At 40.1% G+C, this 17,776-nt stretch overlaps 1 protein-coding gene across 2 annotated transcripts in view; it reads left to right on the top strand.

The window, feature by feature from the left end:
* The window catches only part of LOC123711398 (myosin heavy chain 95F), a 58,589-nt gene that overhangs the window by 27,490 nt on the left and 13,323 nt on the right, over window positions 1-17,776 (top strand). For both annotated transcript variants that reach the window (XM_045663970.1, XM_045663969.1), the window contains exons 3-15: window positions 212-285; window positions 1,164-1,293; window positions 2,213-2,377; window positions 6,889-7,151; window positions 10,191-10,340; window positions 10,681-10,937; window positions 11,227-11,384; window positions 11,885-12,049; window positions 13,880-14,003; window positions 14,210-14,312; window positions 14,660-14,857; window positions 15,842-16,066; window positions 16,902-17,109. In XM_045663970.1, coding sequence (XP_045519926.1) covers window positions 212-285; window positions 1,164-1,293; window positions 2,213-2,377; window positions 6,889-7,151; window positions 10,191-10,340; window positions 10,681-10,937; window positions 11,227-11,384; window positions 11,885-12,049; window positions 13,880-14,003; window positions 14,210-14,312; window positions 14,660-14,857; window positions 15,842-16,066; window positions 16,902-17,109 — 2,220 coding nt within the window. The remainder of the gene's footprint in view (window positions 1-211; window positions 286-1,163; window positions 1,294-2,212; window positions 2,378-6,888; window positions 7,152-10,190; window positions 10,341-10,680; window positions 10,938-11,226; window positions 11,385-11,884; window positions 12,050-13,879; window positions 14,004-14,209; window positions 14,313-14,659; window positions 14,858-15,841; window positions 16,067-16,901; window positions 17,110-17,776) is intronic.

Genomic DNA, 17,776 nt, shown 5'->3' with positions numbered 1-17,776 from the left:
CATGCAATTTTAAAAGGCCGGCAACACACTTGCGAGCCTTCTGGCAATGTGAGTGTCAATGTCAGCGGTATCACTTAACATCAGATGAGCCTGCAGCCCGTTTTCCTCCTATCACATAAAACAATTATAATAATAAATCAACGTTTGGGATGGATCAATTAGCTCGTTTTCATATTAAAATCATAATTTTCATATATCATTTTGTTTCCAGGTGAGTTAATGTTCTTAAACGAAGCGACTCTTCTGAATAATATGCTGACGCGGTATAAGAAACGCAAGATTTATGTAAGTATAGCGTGAACAGATATCGACCGAGTCGCGGTTACACGACAGTTTGCATTAGAATGAAGGACACTATTATGATACCACAAAATATATTTCATTTTACAAACTACGAAGCGGACTAATAAATTTATTCTATAGAATTAAAGTTGGCTCGTATTTTGTACTACATTTGGTTGCGGCTTTAATTCCCACTAAAATACAGTGTAAACTCCATTTAACATACCTCGATTTAACGACCAACTCCCTAATGCGTCGAAATCAATTTTGTTGGTTTAGCTTGTCTTCCATACAATGATACACTCTACATAGCATTACACCCAGTCTTAGTAACGACAACAATTGAATAATAAAGTACTTTTTAAGTTGCGAAGATTGGTAACTCGACTGTCGATATCATGCCTACGAACTTTCTAACTTAAGAAGTCATGTGGGACATGGTGTAATGGTTGCAGCTCATTACAAACATTTTGTAAAACAAAAAACTTCTTATTAAAAAGAGTGACGGAGAGTTTATTCGTCCATTCTTCCTTCCATCCATTACAAGTTTTTTTTTCCAGGGGCATAGAAGCCCTTGATTTAAGAACTGGCAGTAAATGTCAAATTAGAAGCTATATGTATTTATTTTTTTGACGTTCATAAGTACATTGTGTTACCTATGCGAATAAATGATTTTGACTTTGAAGGAGATCTAAATTAGTAATAATAATTTTACACTTTAAGTTTGTTAATTTTTTTTAAGAAACCTAAAAAAAAACTTGGCGTAACGAGTCTTAACTCTTCCAGCCAAAACTAATCAGTCAGGCAACCCTCATTAAAAATCTACCGTCATTATTGATTTGTAATGGAAGGAGATAAAATAAAATTAATATGCTTTGTAGACGTACGTCGCAAATATCCTGTTGGCTGTCAACCCATACGAAGACATTCCAGATATGTATTCCCCATCTACGATTAAGAAGTACCACGGCAAGTCGCTGGGAGAGCTACCACCGCACGTGTTCGCTATTGGTTAGTATTTTAAAAATATATATTTATGTATATGTCTGAAGAAAGTCATATTTAGCGATAAGTATAGTCCCACAACATAGCTGGCTATAATAACATCTTTTATTACGTTATAACGTTGTTAAATTTGCTCAGTTCGTTACTTTTGCCAAATAGAATGCTTCATCCCGTCATCTTTTAGTCGATACCAACTCCGGGGAAATAAATACAGATAACAAAACTTTCTCTACATCTGTGATGCTTTTTGACATTCGACACCTTTTGTCTCCAGTCACCAGTAACCACGCAAGCTGTAAAGCACGTGAAACGTCGGAAAATTTTAGAATTATAAGTTTATAATAATACAAATAGCTTTAATTCGGTTAAAAAATTGTTTTCTTTCAAATAGAATGCTTCAATTCTCAATTGACAGTATATTAAATCATGATATGGTAATTGTAAAGGCCAGCGACGCACATCTAAATCCGTGTGTTATAGAAATTTTCGGCGTTAGTATTTAATTCTACGCTACGTGCTATATAGTTTTTCTTGTAAGAGATAAATATTTTCGTTCCACAACTGTGTTTTTCGACTTATGATCCTTCAAGAAAAAAAACCGTACCAATTCCTAAAAGGCCGGCAACGCACCGGCGAGCCCTCTGGGATTGAGAGTGTCCATTGGCGGCGGTATACTTCTGCTTCGTGTTCTATAAAAAAATGCTTTAAATGTTAACTCAGATTATACTAAATTATATAACATTGCTTTATAAATTGCTATTTCTTGTTTTTATGGGGCAGAATTATGTCTGCTGATGGCCATTGAAGGATTGTCATAATCTTCTTTGAAAGTCCCAAGATTCACTAACAGCTGGATCCACAAAGAGTGCCTTGAAGCTCTGTGGTAAACGAATGCTATTTGATAAATTGTAATTTCATATTTCAGCCGACAAAGCATTCCGTGATATGAAAGCTCTGAAGCAGTCACAATCGGTGATTGTGTCCGGAGAATCAGGCGCTGGTAAAACAGAATCAACGAAGTATATTCTCAAGTATTTGTGTGAGTTGTGGGCGAAGGCAGCTGGGCCCGTGGAACAGAAGATTTTGGATGGTAAGAGATCATAATGTAACATTATAAACGAGCTGTTCCCGGGAACTTTTGTCTCAATATGCTTATACTTTGTCTACGTTTTTAGTTGAGTAACCAAGTGTGTGTTGGCCACGCAGAGCATTATTTTATATTAAGAGGAAATTTAATAAAAAAATATAACAAGCTTAATGCTGATGATCCTTGCCCTACCTAGCTGCATATACCCCCTTCCTAGTGGGAGTGCCATGCTGTTGCTTTCGGGCTTCAGCCAATCGGGCAGGCACGACCGGGGCAGTACCACTGTCTCACAGAAAACCGGCGTGAAGTGATGCAATAGGTTCATCTTATTGTACTCGTGTTTCGTGCGGTGAGTCAGACTCCCGGAGCCCATCAATTCCCCCCCAGAATATGAAGATGCAGTTTAAACAGAGATTACCCCAGGGGGGTACCACACGTTTCCGCTGTGGAGAATCCCCCTCTGAGCGTCCATCATCGGAACAATCAGTATTCGGTGGTGGATGCACAGGCTGCCCTTCGTATTCTGGGGTGGGCAAAAACTGCGCAAAAAACTACTTCTTCCTTACTGAGACTCAGATATCCTCCCCGGCTGATACTTCCTACCTCTCCTACCCGGGTTACAAATTGGAACATTCATTTGTGCCGCGGGCGGGAGTTTGCGTGTACGTCAGAGAGGATATCTGTTCTCGTCGCCTCGGGTCGCTTGAAGGAAGAGACCTATCTAGCCTCTGGCTGCGCGTAGACTGCGATGACCATCCGCGATTCTACGCATGCCTGTATAGGTCCCATAGCGGAAATACCAAAACTGATCGACTCATAGAGCACATCCAAATGGCTACAGATTCCCTGCTCGAAGGGGTTCCTACCGCTGAAATCGTGATACTTGGCGATTTTAACGCTCACCATGCCGATTGGCTGGGTTCGGAAACCACCGATCACGCGGGAAGATCCTTTCACGACTTTGCTTTAGCTTACGACCTGTCACAAATGGTCCCTGCGATTACGCGAATACCAGATGTGGATGGTCATAAACCCTCTTTGTTGGACCTTCTGCTGACCTCACATCCGGAGACCTATCAAGTCTCTGTTGACCCGCCATTGGGTTCATCGGATCATTGTGTGGTCCGGAGTACTGTGCCTACTACGCGCCCTCCTCGGCCCCGTTTTTCGGGTTGTCGTCGTATTTGGCACTATCGGTCAGCAGATTGGGATGGGATGCGGTCTTTCTTTGCGTCCTACCCTTGGGGGCCATAATCTTTCCAAGAAAATCTTTAAAATTCCCAAGATTCACTAACAGCTGGATCTGAAAAGGCGCGTCAGGACCGGAGCCAACTCAGGAGCACAAGTACGCAGCACAATTGGAGGGATACCATCCGGCCCGCTCGACTTATGAATGTCCAAGGAAGATAGTGCTCTGCGAACAGCACGTTCCCGGAATGTGATTTCCGGCATTGAGTTATCACACCGCGAAATCGCCGGTGGTGATCTCCCCCGGTCATCCAAAGTCGAGTTGGACGCGAAGAAACAGCCCAAGAGGTCGGCCTTCTCCTTCGCAGTGTGGGCGAGCGAGTCATCCTCTCTGTGCAGCGGTGGTATCGATGGCTGACAAAAATTCCCTTGTACAGCTTTGGCGAGAGACCAGAAGGCTCGTGTCCCAGAAGGGAGTTGGGCCAATCTCTCGCCAAATCTGGCGATGTGCTCTGACTTTGCCTAAGCGATTTCCCGTTTGAAGAACCTGGAGGCTGAGTTATATGCTTTTTTATGTTCGCTGGTATTGGCATCACGAGATATCGCCGCTTCCGCCCATGCATTAAAGCATTCTCGCTTTCGACGCGATGCCGCATTGCAAGAACGCTTAAACCAGGGCTGTGACTTGCCACCGATCGGCACCGCAGAGAATGGAATAAAAAGTTCCATGCCCTGTAGAACCATTTCGGCGACAGAGGCAGCGACGGAATCTGGAGCTTCCGACGAAAAGCACATAGGCCCCCAAGGGTAGGACGCAAAGAAAGACCGCATCCCATCCCAATCTGCTGACCGATAGTGCCAAATACGACGACAACCCGAAAAACGGGGCCGAGGAGGGCGCGTAGTAGGCACAGTACTCCGGACCACACAATGATCCGATGAACCCAATGGCGGGTCAACAGAGACTTGATAGGTCTCCGGATGTGAGGTCAGCAGAAGGTCCAACAAAGAGGGTTTATGACCATCCACATCTGGTATTCGCCCAATCGCAATAACCTCCTTGTTCTCCAAAATAATGGAATCCATTATTAATGGCCAGCTCTTGAGTTATCTAGAGGGCCACCAGCTGATTAGCGATTATCAGTACGGCTTTCGTCGTGGTCGTTCGGCTGGTGACCTTCTAGTATACCTTACTCATAGATGGGCAGAGGCAATTGAGTCCAAGGGGGAGGCACTAGCGGTTAGTTTGGACATAGCGAAAGCCTTCGATCGGGTGTGGCACAAAGCACTGCTCTCGAAGCTTCCAGCCTACGGGCTTCCTGAGAAATTATGCGACTGGATCTCCAGCTTTCTAGCCGATCGGAGCATCAAGGTCGTCGTCGACGGAGCATGTTCCGACCTTAAACCCGTGAATGCTGGGGTCCCACAAGGCTGTGTTCTGTCCCCGACCCTGTTTCTTCTGCATATCAATGACATGTTGCAACTTAGCAACATTCATTGCTATGCGGACGACAGCACTGGGGATACTCTTTACACTGGCCGGGCAGTTGTCGATGAGTACCGGAACAAACTTGTGTCTGAAGTCGAAACTCTTTTACGTGGAGTCTCGGACTGGGGTAGACTAAACCTAGTCCAATTTAACCCCAAGAAGACACAAGTTTGCGCGTTTACGGTACTTCACGCCGGGCCACCGCTTACAACTCTATAAAGCGCAAATACGGCCCCACATGGAATACACCTCTGGGCGGGGGCTCCCCAGTACCAGCTCCTTCCACTTGACCGTATCCAACGAAGAGCGGTTCGAATCGTCGATGACCAATCCCTCTCCGAGCGGCTCGATCCTTTGGCGTTGCGTAGAGATGTGGGGTCGCTCTGCATCTTCTACCGCATTTACCATGGAGAGTGTTCAGAGGAGTTGTTCGGATTAATACCTGCAGCTGAGTTTCAGCATCGGACGTCGAGGCAAAATACAAAATTCCACCCGTATCACCTCGACGTCCGACGTTCCACGACTGAGCGTTTTTCAAGGCAATTTTTGCCGCGCACCACCGCTATGTGGAACCAGCTGCCCACTGAAGTATTTGCAAACCAATTCGACTTAGGGTCCTTCAAGAAAAGAGCGTACAAATTCTTAAATGGCCGGCAACGCACTCGCGAGCCCTCTGGCATTGAGAGTGTCCATGGGCGGCGGTATCACTTAACATCAGGTGAGCCTCCTGCCCGTTTGCCCCCTATTTTATAAAAAAAATAATAATAATATATGTACCACCAGGCGTTTGCTAATTCTTGATTAGCGTCTCTACGATAAGATAACTCCAGACACTACTATATATTGCCACGGACTTATGTGTCTAAATTATTTATTACTAATAATTGTTTTGAGTTGAGTTCAGAATGGGGTGTTGGCCTAGTGGCTTTAGCGTGCGACTCTCGCCTCTGAGTCGTCGGTTCGATCCCCAGATGTGCACCAATGGACTTTCTTTCGGTGTCCATTTAACATTCGCTCGAACGGTGAAGGAAAACATCGTGAGGAAACCGACTTGCCTTAGAACCGAAATGTCGACGGCGTGTGTCAGGCACAGAAGGCTGATCACCTACTTGCTTTAGATTGAAAAATGATCATAAAACAGATACATAAATCTGAGGCCCAGACCTAAAAACTTTGTAGCGTTTTTAGCGAAACATTTTGATATGCTACCCGATAGAGACTGCTTTTCCCATAATAAATTGATTTTTTCTTCAATAAAAAATCTTTCCTCACAGTTCAGGAAATAAATAAAAACACTCGAATTGGTCCGGCCATCTTCTTTTTTCTTCTACATCGCCTTTTGGACTTGGCATCATATTTTTCGTTTTTTTTTTTATATATACTGTCACACTTCCTATACCAAAACAAAACTCACAGAATCTCCTAGTAACGAGTAGATTTAAGATCTTGTATAAAATTATTTATTTTTTATTTTCAAGCTTTTACGAAAGCGTTTAACCTTAAATACTGATATTTTTTGACTACGGAAGAGAATCTAATAACCCACAACTCAAGGGTGTCTTTAGTAGACTAGCGTCTATAAAAATAGAAAATATCTTAATCTTTCCTTTTGTAATAAAAATTAGTATGGTAAAATAAACTTTTTGAAGGTAATTTCACGCCCGTAAAACCGAGTCGTTTCGTTTCACGTTTTGTTTTGGTACAACGAAAGCTACGAACAATAATGAATACGTACCTAGGGGTGTATTACAATAGTGTGGTCGTACACAAATACTAGATTCTTTAATATTTATAAATTAAATTGTGCAATAACTTAATTTAAATGTTAAAATTCCAGCCAATCCAATCCTAGAAGCTTTTGGAAACGCAAAAACGACACGTAACAACAACAGTTCTCGTTTTGGTAAATTCATGGAAGTACATTTCAACAATAAATACCAAGTCGTGGGTGGTCATATATCACATTATTTGCTGGAGAAATCCCGTATTTGTACGCAAAGTAGTGAAGAACGTAATTACCACGTGTTCTACTTGCTATGCGCGGGCGCACCGCAGGAGTTGAGGGCGGCGCTTAAGATTACCAAGCCTGATGATTATACGGTAAATGCCTGATTTTTTTCACTGCTTCCTTATATGTCAATTAATTTATTTCATAATAGTAAGAAAATATTTCTCTCCCGATACTGTAATTAGTGTAATGTCTAAAACGGGAAAATTTGTCGATGCACTAATAAAGTTTTTTGGCGGTTTTTGTATGGATATGTTTAAATAAAACGCTTTATTTGAAGCTGGGTAACAACTAGCTTTAATTGTTTAAAACATGAGCCTTTGAGTAAGATAACATTACGGGTTGTGGGGTTGCAGGGCTGGAATAACAAAAAACTAACTTGACCTATTGAAGGGTTCGTAAATCTAACTGACACTTATGGTATCGGACATTATCGGATACGAGAATGTTAAATTACAATATATGAGTGTGGTAAAAACTAAAGGGCTTATATTGGCTTTAAGTTTTATGCTTTTAATTATTAACTATATTTATGTAACCTAACTAATGTTAGGTTACGTAACTCCACCTGAAAACAGCTCGATTTTTTTTCTTTACGACTTGTAGTTACTTGTAGTAGTGATATAAACGAGGCGCACGGCTTTGGACCCCTTACCAAAAAAATAAATTACATGTATTATGAAAGTGATATTGTCTCAGTTCTCAGTACCCCTGTGAATTACATTAGGTTAAGTTTTTTTTTATCAGGTTAGGTTAGGTTAGGTTAGGTTAGGTTAGGTTAAAGGGCCTCATAGCCTAGCGGTCTTTGTATGTGACTGCTGTGGTGAGGGGTACTGGGTTCGATTCCCGGTTCGAGTGCAAGTTTTAAATTTGTTCTCGGCCTTTGGTAGGGTTGTACGGTACCGGGCGAGTGCTTAAACCGTACATGGAGGGCACGGTCGAATTTCTATAGTATGCAGTGGGCATCAAACTATAGAAAGGAGACTGTGTAGGTTTAGAATGTAGCAAATACGTTCTAGGCCGAGAATGGAAATTACAAGTGGTCAGTAATTCAACATTCCTTTTTAAAGGGCCTCATAGCCTAGCGGTCTTTGTATGTGACTGCTGTGGTGAGGGGTACTGGGTTCGATTCCCGGTTCGAGTGCAAGTTTTAAATTTGTTCTCGGCCTTTGGTAGGGTTGTACGGTACCGGGCGAGTGCTTAAACCGTACATGGAGGGCACGGTCGAATTTCTATAGTATGCAGTGGGCATCGAACTATAGAAAGGAGACTGTGTAGGTTTAGAATGTAGCAAATACGTTCTAGGCCGAGAATGGAAATTACAAGTGGTCAGTAATTCAACATTCCTTTTTTTGAAGGGCCTCATAGCCTAGCGGTCTTTGTATGTGACTGCTGTGGTGAGGGGTACTGGGTTCGATTCCCGGTTCGAGTGCAAGTTTTAAATTTGTTCTCGGCCTTTGGTAGGGTTGTACGGTACCGGGCGAGTGCTTCAACCGTACATGGAGGGCACGGTCGAATTTCTATAGTATGCAGTGGGCATCGAACTATAGAAAGGAGACTGTGTAGGTTTAGAATGTAGCAAATACGTTCTAGGCCGAGAATGGAAATTACAAGTGGTCAGTAATTCAACATTCCTTTTTTTGAAGGGCCTCATAGCCTAGCGGTCTTTGTATGTGACTGCTGTGGTGAGGGGTACTGGGTTCGATTCCCGGTTCGAGTGCAAGTTTTAAATTTGTTCTCGGCCTTTGGTAGGGTTGTACGGTACCGGGCGAGTGCTTCAACCGTACATGGAGGGCACGGTCGAATTTCTATAGTATGCAGTGGGCATCGAACTATAGAAAGGAGACTGTGTAGGTTTAGAATGTAGCAAATACGTTCTAGGCCGAGAATGGAAATTACAAGTGGTCAGTAATTCAACATTCCTTTTTTTGAAGGGCCTCATAGCCTAGCGGTCTTTGTATGTGACTGCTGTGGTGAGGGGTACTGGGTTCGATTCCCGGTTCGAGTGCAAGTTTTAAATTTGTTCTCGGCCTTTGGTAGGGTTGTACGGTACCGGGCGAGTGCTTAAACCGTACATGGAGGGCACGGTCGAATTTCTATAGTATGCAGTGGGCATCGAACTATAGAAAGGAGACTGTGTAGGTTTAGAATGTAGCAAATACGTTCTAGGCCGAGAATGGAAATTACAAGTGGTCAGTAATTCAACATTCCTTTTTGTGGAGCGAAACAGTCGTGCGCACAGCGTCGACTCGTTCTCGTTGCCGCGCGTCGTTCGTCTCAAATATACACGAACGACGGACGAGAGAGAATGTGTTCTTGTTTTTGTGTTTGTGCGAAGTGAGAATATTATATACATATATTTCATGACCTAGTGTCGGTCGTCGGGACGGACCTCTCGCTACCGAGCGTTGTTGCAGCAATGCTTGGTAGCCAAGAGGCATGGCGTGCGGTGGCCTTCTTCTGTGAGCATGTCCTGCTGCAGAAGGAGGCTGCCGAGCGTCAGCGGGAGGTGCGTGGCGATGGCCGAAGGGGTTGTGCTCGGCGGCGGCGAGGCGGGGGTGCGGGGGCAAGACGCGAGGAGCGTTTGCCCAACAGTATCCCCCTGCGCCGTCGCTGAGCCCGTATGCAGTCATATTCGCCTGAGTTCCCTGGGTTGAATGCCTAGTGCGACCCCCGGGGGACTCAATGCGGTGCCAGACGTCATTCATTCAGAATGAATGTGTCCGGCATAGCAGGCGATATGGAGGGCTCAGGAGGAAATTTTAGTGGGTCGGGTTTCTCCCCTCTGATTAGCAGAGGGATAAGAGTTAACCATCCCCACAGTCCCCGCGATAGCGACTGCATGCGCTCGCGGGCCTGCAGCTGTGCATTTTTACCTCCTTCATAAAAAAAAAAAAGGTTAGGTTAGGTTAGGTTAGGTTAGGTTAAGGTTAGAGAGTCGGAGTTGTACCATCTTTCATTAATTTCACAAATCACGTTTTAACTATTTTCTATCGGGCAAAAGAGTATGCGCCACCACATTACACCATGGCCGATTGATGAAAATATGTAGAAATTTTTTTTAGAACTGCTTTAATGTAGAGCCTTGATTCGACAAAATGTAGTAAAAAAGCTGATTTTATTTCTACCAGTATCTGAAGAATGGGTGTACGCAGTATTTTACAACGGCTCAATCCGGGAAGAAAATAAGTGCCTCTCAAATGAGCAAGCAACACCAGACAAAAGGGAGTCTAAGGGACCCAATACTGGATGATGTGGAAGACTTCCAGAGGCTACATTCGGTGAGTTTGTCACATTTTGCTGAGTTTTTTGTTTCTGATAGGCTTATATGGTTGCAAGTAATTTTTTTCCAAAAAAACCTGCTTTTCGTTAATGTTACAGACGTAAAAAACCTAGACTAATGTTATTTGTTGCCATGGTTACCATTTTTACCTTACACGGCCGACAAAATTTGACTTAGAGTGCTTCAAGACTAGCGCGTACTTTCTTGTAAGGCAACGCAATTGCGAGCCATCTGGCAATGTGAATGCCCATGTGCATTTAACATCGTGTTTGCTCCCTGTTTTATATAAAAAAAGTAATTAGCACTGGTCCAATGATAGAATGTATGCGTAATTCCAGGCGCTATCAAGAGTAGGTCTATCGGAAGAAGAGAAGAGGTCAGTTTACAGTGTGGTAGCGGCCGTACTCCATCTCGGTAACGTAGAGTTCGAGGAAGAAGGCGGAGCCAGGGGTGGCTGCAGGGTCTCTCCTCACAGTGAAGGTGAACTTCAGGTGGCTGCCGGCCTTCTTGGAGTGGAAGCTGGGGAACTGAGGATGGCTTTGGTCTCCAGATTGATGCAGAGCTCTAGAGGAGGAATGAAGGGCACTGCTATTATGTAGGATATTATTTTCATTTAAAAGATTTTGTGACAGAACTAATTTATTTGTGTGAGTGAATGTTGAAGGTAGTTTTTGGTCCTACGAGCCGGAAAGATGGAATTCTTTGTTGATGTCATATAAAAGACTATGTATCAGTTTTGGTTACAAATAATATTATTTATCAGTGGCGCTACAACCTTTTTAGACCTGGGCCTCAGATTTTTTATATATAGAAATAGAAGAAAATAGTGTTATTTATTTTCTTTATTACATATATTTATAATTTATAACAAATATTCTTTTCAGGGTCCCACTAAAAACCTACGAAGCGCAAAATGCCCGCGATGCCCTGGCTAAAGCGGTGTACAGCAGACTGTTTGACTTCATAGTGCACAGGATCAACACCAGTATCCCGTTCCAGGCCTCCTCCTATTACATTGGAGTCCTCGACATCGCTGGATTTGGTAATATTTTCGTTATTCATTATCGGATGTCAGGGCAGAATACAGAATACCATCCGTATCACCTCGACGTCCATCGTTCCACAACCATCTGTCTGTCTGGAACGAGCTGCAGCAGCTTAGGGTACAAAAAGAACGTACCAATTTTTAAAAGGCCGGCGACGCACTTGCGTGCCATTTGGTATTATGAGTGTCTTTAACATCAGGTGAGCCTCCTGTTCGTTTGCTTACTTAATATAATAATAAATGTAATGAATCTATTTTATATAATTATATAACTGCGTTAGATAAAAGTAAACCTTTCCGCAAATTGTCGGAAACTAAGTCATTTCGTGATAGGGCTGTTTTCGTAAGTTACATAAAAATCGGTTTAGTAGTTTTTGAGATATATATAACTGGAAATCCATATCTCAAAAACAACTCTCGCTGATCCATCCCATCCCGTTTGAGTAATCTTTTATCTTTGTAGCAAAGTTAACAAAAAATTTCGAAATACTTTTCAGAATACTTCCAAATGAACAGCTTCGAGCAATTCTGTATTAACTACTGCAATGAGAAGCTCCAGCAATTCTTCAACGAACGTATCCTGAAGAACGAACAGGAACTCTACCGTCGCGAGGGTTTGCACGTGCCCGAGATACGATTCGTGGATAACCAGGACTGTATCGGTAAGTTGAAGATTTCAGAGGAACCAAGGTGGTCCAAACGCATGCCCCCCCCCCCACCCCCTTCGAATACAAATATGGTTTTAGGTTAAATTTACTTCGACAGTTTAAAATTTATTTTGTTTCGGTTTTCTTACTGAATTAATAGAAATTCATACAATTACATAACTTTTTACATAAGTATTGTATTTATGCCTACGTGAGCGATACAATGATAATAGCGGTCACATAGTATTCGATATCTATAGATCCCTGGTTCTTTCCCGGATTCCGGCACACCACTCTTTTAAAGTGCTTATTGATGTAAAGGAAGACTCTTTCTCTTTTTAAAAAGAAGAGGAAGGGAAGAATCTTTAAAAAGACATTAAACCCTAAATGCTATATAATGCTAAGATGTTGTTATGCCATCGCGTTTCTTCACATGCACAGCGCCATCTATTGCTTAAACATTTAATTAGATTATCAATTTACACACCATTCTTATAGTACGATGAGATAGCCTCAAAATAGGATTTAGTTTGGGCGATTACTCTTTCATCAGCGAAAATTCATTCCGGCGACGATTCTTCTGAGAATTGGAAAACTTCCCAGAAATTAAAAAAAAAAACGGATTTATGAGTTCGATTCAACGGCTTAAAACTATTCAGAAGATCAAATTTGGTATTGGTTTTGGGCAATTGTGAGGATCCCACTTTGAAGAGCTTTCGCATCCAAACATTCAACTTGGATATGTCCAATACCTTCCTTTGATATTTTTAGGGCTATCTTAATCAACAACTACTTACAAATTAAGAAAAAACAGCTTTTGAACGGATTGAAGCTATGTATTGTGATGTAGAAGTGTTTTTCTTAATGTGTAAAAGCTATGTCAATAAAAAGTCTACTTACAAATTTATACACGCGTCCTTCGAAGGTTAGGGCTTACTAAAAATAATATTAATTTAATACAAGTAGCGCCATCTATTTTTGTTGTCTAATTTCTTCAACTCAAACTTACAGTAATTTTATTCATATAGTTAAACAAATACTTATGAACTTCAACAGAAAACAACACTTTCCAATATCCATAAATATTATGAATTGTTTGTATGAATGCGATAAACTCAAAAATGCTCGCGTTTTTAACGAAAATAAGCATTTCATTTTTTGTAATATCAAATAATATATGGTAAGGTATGTTAGTCGCGTATAAATTTATAAATTGGTGTTTTGTTCACAGTTTATTTTACGTATATTTTTGACGTATTTTATTCTAAACTATATATGTACTCTACTTTTAAACTTTATTTTCCACAAATAATACTTTTAAATGAAATATAAATCTGGGACTTGTGTTGACACGTGTAACCCGAACTACCCTCACTTAAAAAAAAAATATCAAAGTATTCCTACAGCTACTCATTGAACAATTACATTATACACAAAAGCCAAACACGGAATACTCATTCAAACATAAACATAAAGCACAGTTTTATCTATTTATACAAAAAATATAACAATGTACAAATTCATACTAAATTCTAGATTATAAGTTCTAAGATTCACTAATAATTATAATAAATATTTAATATAAAGGAATAATAACAAAACCATTATTAATAAAATATACCAGAGTTTTTTTAAATATTTTTTCAAGCATTCTTTAGTCACATTAAATATATCTATTTGCTGGTAATTTCTGTTATAATATGTGTATTTATTTTATGTGTGTGCATATTGTGTAAAGTTTTATTATTATATGTATAAATAAAATGTGTATCAATTCTAAAATAAGTTTCATACGTTCTCCGATATTATATATTTTTATTATACGATTATGAATATATTTTTCAGATCTAATCGAGAGCAAGAATCACGGCATATTCCATATCTTGGATGAAGAGTCCAAATTACCGAAGCCCGAATTCGGACATTTCACTCACGCAGTGCACAAGGAGCTCGGAGCTAACAATAGCAGGTATTTTTTTAATAAATACAATATTATCAAGAACGAACAACGTCAAAATAAGGATGATGAACTCTTAAACACGCGATACTTTTTTGCTACTAATCGAACCCTGGACGCCATGTCCTGTCATTATTGATGTACATTATGCGTTAACAATTACGTTTTCAATGATTGTCAATGTTATATTTTGTATTGATTGAAATATGTAATTCCAGATTGCAGGTGCCTCGCGCGTCCCGTTTGAAAGCCCACAGGACTCTAAGGGATGATGAGGGATTCCTGTTGAGGCATTTCGCGGGTGCGGTCTGCTATAATACGGTACTTTTTTTTTCAAAATATCGGATTTAAAATTATAAAATTTGATCGTTTTAAATATGATATATATATATTTTTTTAATCTTTAAAGTCTTGTATATAGTTTGTGTTTAAAGACTTCTTATAAATATGGAAACTTATATTAGATATTTTTCTGTGTCTCTTAGGACCGCATTCTAATTCGCATCTCAACAAAATCTCGTCTTGAGCGCTGTCAAACATGTCAGATTTTGTATGGCATTTGACAGCTCCTGTCAAACTAGATTTAAGTTTGATTGACGTTCCAGAGGATCTACTTAATTCTAAACAATTGAATTACATTTCTTTTTTTGCGTCTCCTCTCTTTCCAGAACCAATTCATAGAGAAGAACAATGACGCCCTGCACGCGTCTCTAGAGTTTCTCATCCAGGAGTCGCGTAATGCCCTCGTCCAGCAGTTGTTTGAGACGACAGACAATAATAACGCCAAGGGGAAGTTGAACTTCATCTCCGTCGGCGCTAAGTTCCAGAGTCAATTGTCACAACTTATGGACAAGTTGAAGGAAAATGTAAGTTAATTTAATGTTATTGAGATTTTAGTTTTTCGAGAAGAGCGTATGAAATTTTAAAAGGCCGGCAACGCACCCGCGGGCCCTCATTGAAAGAGTCCGTGGGCGGCGGGTTCATGTAACATCAGATCCGCCGGACTGTTGAATGTGTGGTTAAATTTGTATATAATAAATATCTGGAGTATAGAAAATAAACTAAAAACTTACGTATTCATGTATTGCGATGCAATAAAAGTGTGTGTTATGTGAACGCGTTAGAAACAATACTTGTTTGGCGTAATAGGATAAAATTATTTTCAAAACTTTACTATAGCTAACTTCAGGGTGTCGGTTTTTTGTGACAGTGTACGCGCATCGTATTAAGGAATACAAGAGTTACAATAGTCATGATTAAGCAGGATAGGATGTTGTCTTATGTTTGCATATAAGTGGTTGCCACAATAAATATTGGATTTGATTTCTCTTATATCAAAGCATCAGTGTGCCGAGCTTTGGCAAGCTTATATAAATAAATAAACAAAAGTCCATAGCTCACGCAAATTAACTTAATAAATTTAAAAGCTTTTCAAACTAATAACATAACAGGACGTTTAGAGAGAACATTAATATTGTTTTACATAATATAAAAAAAAATCAATGGCGCTACAACCTTTTTAGGTCTGGGCTTCAGATTTCTGTATTTGTTTCGTGATCATCTGTTAACCTAATAGGCAAGTAGGTGGTCAGCCTTCTGTGTTTGACACATGCCTTGACTTTTTGGGTCTAAGCCAAGCCGGTTTCCTCACGATGTTTTCTTCACCGTTCGAGCGAATGTTTAATGCCGGGGATCGAACGTACGACCTCAGAGATGAGAGTCGCACGCTGAAGCCACTAGGCCAACACTGATCATATTTGTATAATTTATAAAAATGTTGAAAGTAAAATGAGGGTAGGCTTGCATTTGAAAATTGTTCTACCCACCTTATCTTATACTTTTCTTTGTAGGGCACAAACTTCGTTCGTTGCATAAAGCCAAATTCGCGTATGGTTGGTGGGGAAATTGAGGGCTCCCTAGTGCTGACTCAGCTGCAATGCAGCGGGACCATATCAGTGCTGGCCTTGATGGAGCACGGATATCCTTCGAGGGCGCCTTTCAACGATCTTTACCAGATGTATCGGCAATATTTGCCGCCGAAATTGCAGACTCTGTCTCCGAAGGTGTTCTGTCAGGTATGAGGTCATTTTTCTTACATTAGGGCAAGGGTTTATAGAATAAAAACGTTTTTTTTTTTTCATGATTTTACTAAATATACATATTTTAAATAGCTTATTTGTATATTTTGTTTCAACTGTATTTTTAATTTTAATAATTGTTTTCTGGAGTAAAAATGTGTGCATGCGTTATTTTTCGAAAAATGATCTACTATATGATCTAATGATTTACAGAAATTGGTTAAAAAAAATAAAGTTTAAGAAAAAGCTTTAATTATCATAGACATGAATACAAATAATACAATTATTTAATTTTACCTTATTACTACTAAGATTATTACAGAATTAATAATAATTATAATAGAATTATTACTATCATTGTTATCGTTGTTATAAATTTTTGTTATTAATGTCTTCGAATCAACCGCGGTATGGACAAAAATAGATGGCACGTAACGGAAAAATGTGACGCGTAACCTAAAAATGTGACGGTAGATTTTTCCAACGCCGATAAAGAAGTTTCACTTCAATAACGGTTATTATGGAGTTTTGTGAAATGTTGTATTAGTATAATTCTGTATCAATTGTTTATCCTTACTTTAATTTATCAAAATGTGTCAGTCACATTGACAATATTCTATAAAATTCTTCCACAAAAAGTTATTTATATTTTTTTTTGAAAAAACATACCTTTGCAATGTCGTTCTTAAGTTAACCGGATTATTTTTAATAAAACATTTTACTAAAAACCTTTTAAAAGATTTGTTAATATTTTCCATGTTTTTTGTCTATTATTGCAGTCATTTGTTAATATACAGGGTGATTCTCAAACCGTACTTTTCTAAATTTTCAGGCCATAGTCCACAGCTTCGGTCTATCGGACAGAGACTACAAGTTCGGTGTGACACGCGTGTTCTTCCGGCCAGGGAAGTACTCGGAGTTCGACACCATGATGCGGTCGGACCCTGAGAACCTCAAGTCCATAGTGGATGCGGTTCTGGCTTGGCTCGTCAAGTCACGCTGGAGACGAGCGGTCTTTTCTGTCCTCTCCATTATTAAGTGTAAGTCAATATTTATGACTGACGTTAAACTAGCTTTTGAGGGTCCTTGGGTAGAATGCCTGGCGAACCCCAAGGGCCCATCTTAAGGGCGTGTGAAGGGCTGAGGTGTTTTTAGTGGGTCGGGTCTCGCTACCCCTCTGAATAGCAGAGGCTTTTAAGTGTAGACCCAGCCCCACAGTCCCCGCGTCCAGCTCAATATCCTTGGCGCGGGCCTGCGCAAGCGCATTTTCACCTCATACAAAAAAAAAAACGTTTGAGGGTAGTAAGTCCTCGTGCTGATCGCGTATTTTGCCAAAAATATGACTTATATTTCACTCAATTTGCTTTGACTTTGACAAGATTTTTTAAAGTCTCGTGTTTTCTAGAAATTTCTTTTGATAGCACTTTTTTTATGCAAGTTTAGTGTATATTAATTTTAAGAATGTTTTAAAATATAATTATTTACGGTTCCCGTAGTAAAATTGAATTACAATAGAAAAATTCTAAAGATCAAATTATTGCAATAAGTTTAGGGATAAGCAAAAAACGTTACCAATAAAAAAAAACCACCAGTTTTAATTAAGTTGTCAAATCTACTAAAATGTTCAAAAATTAAAAACTTATTCTAGTGATATACTCTACGGGGTTCCCATGTCCCACAGGGAGACAATTTAATTGTTTGGGGGTG

Source organism: Pieris brassicae, chromosome 6 (genome assembly GCF_905147105.1).
Source record: "Pieris brassicae chromosome 6, ilPieBrab1.1, whole genome shotgun sequence".
Lineage (NCBI taxonomy): Eukaryota > Metazoa > Arthropoda > Insecta > Lepidoptera > Pieridae > Pieris > Pieris brassicae.
Note: the sequence above shows the minus strand (reverse complement) of the source record. Positions and strands in the feature narration are given on the sequence as shown.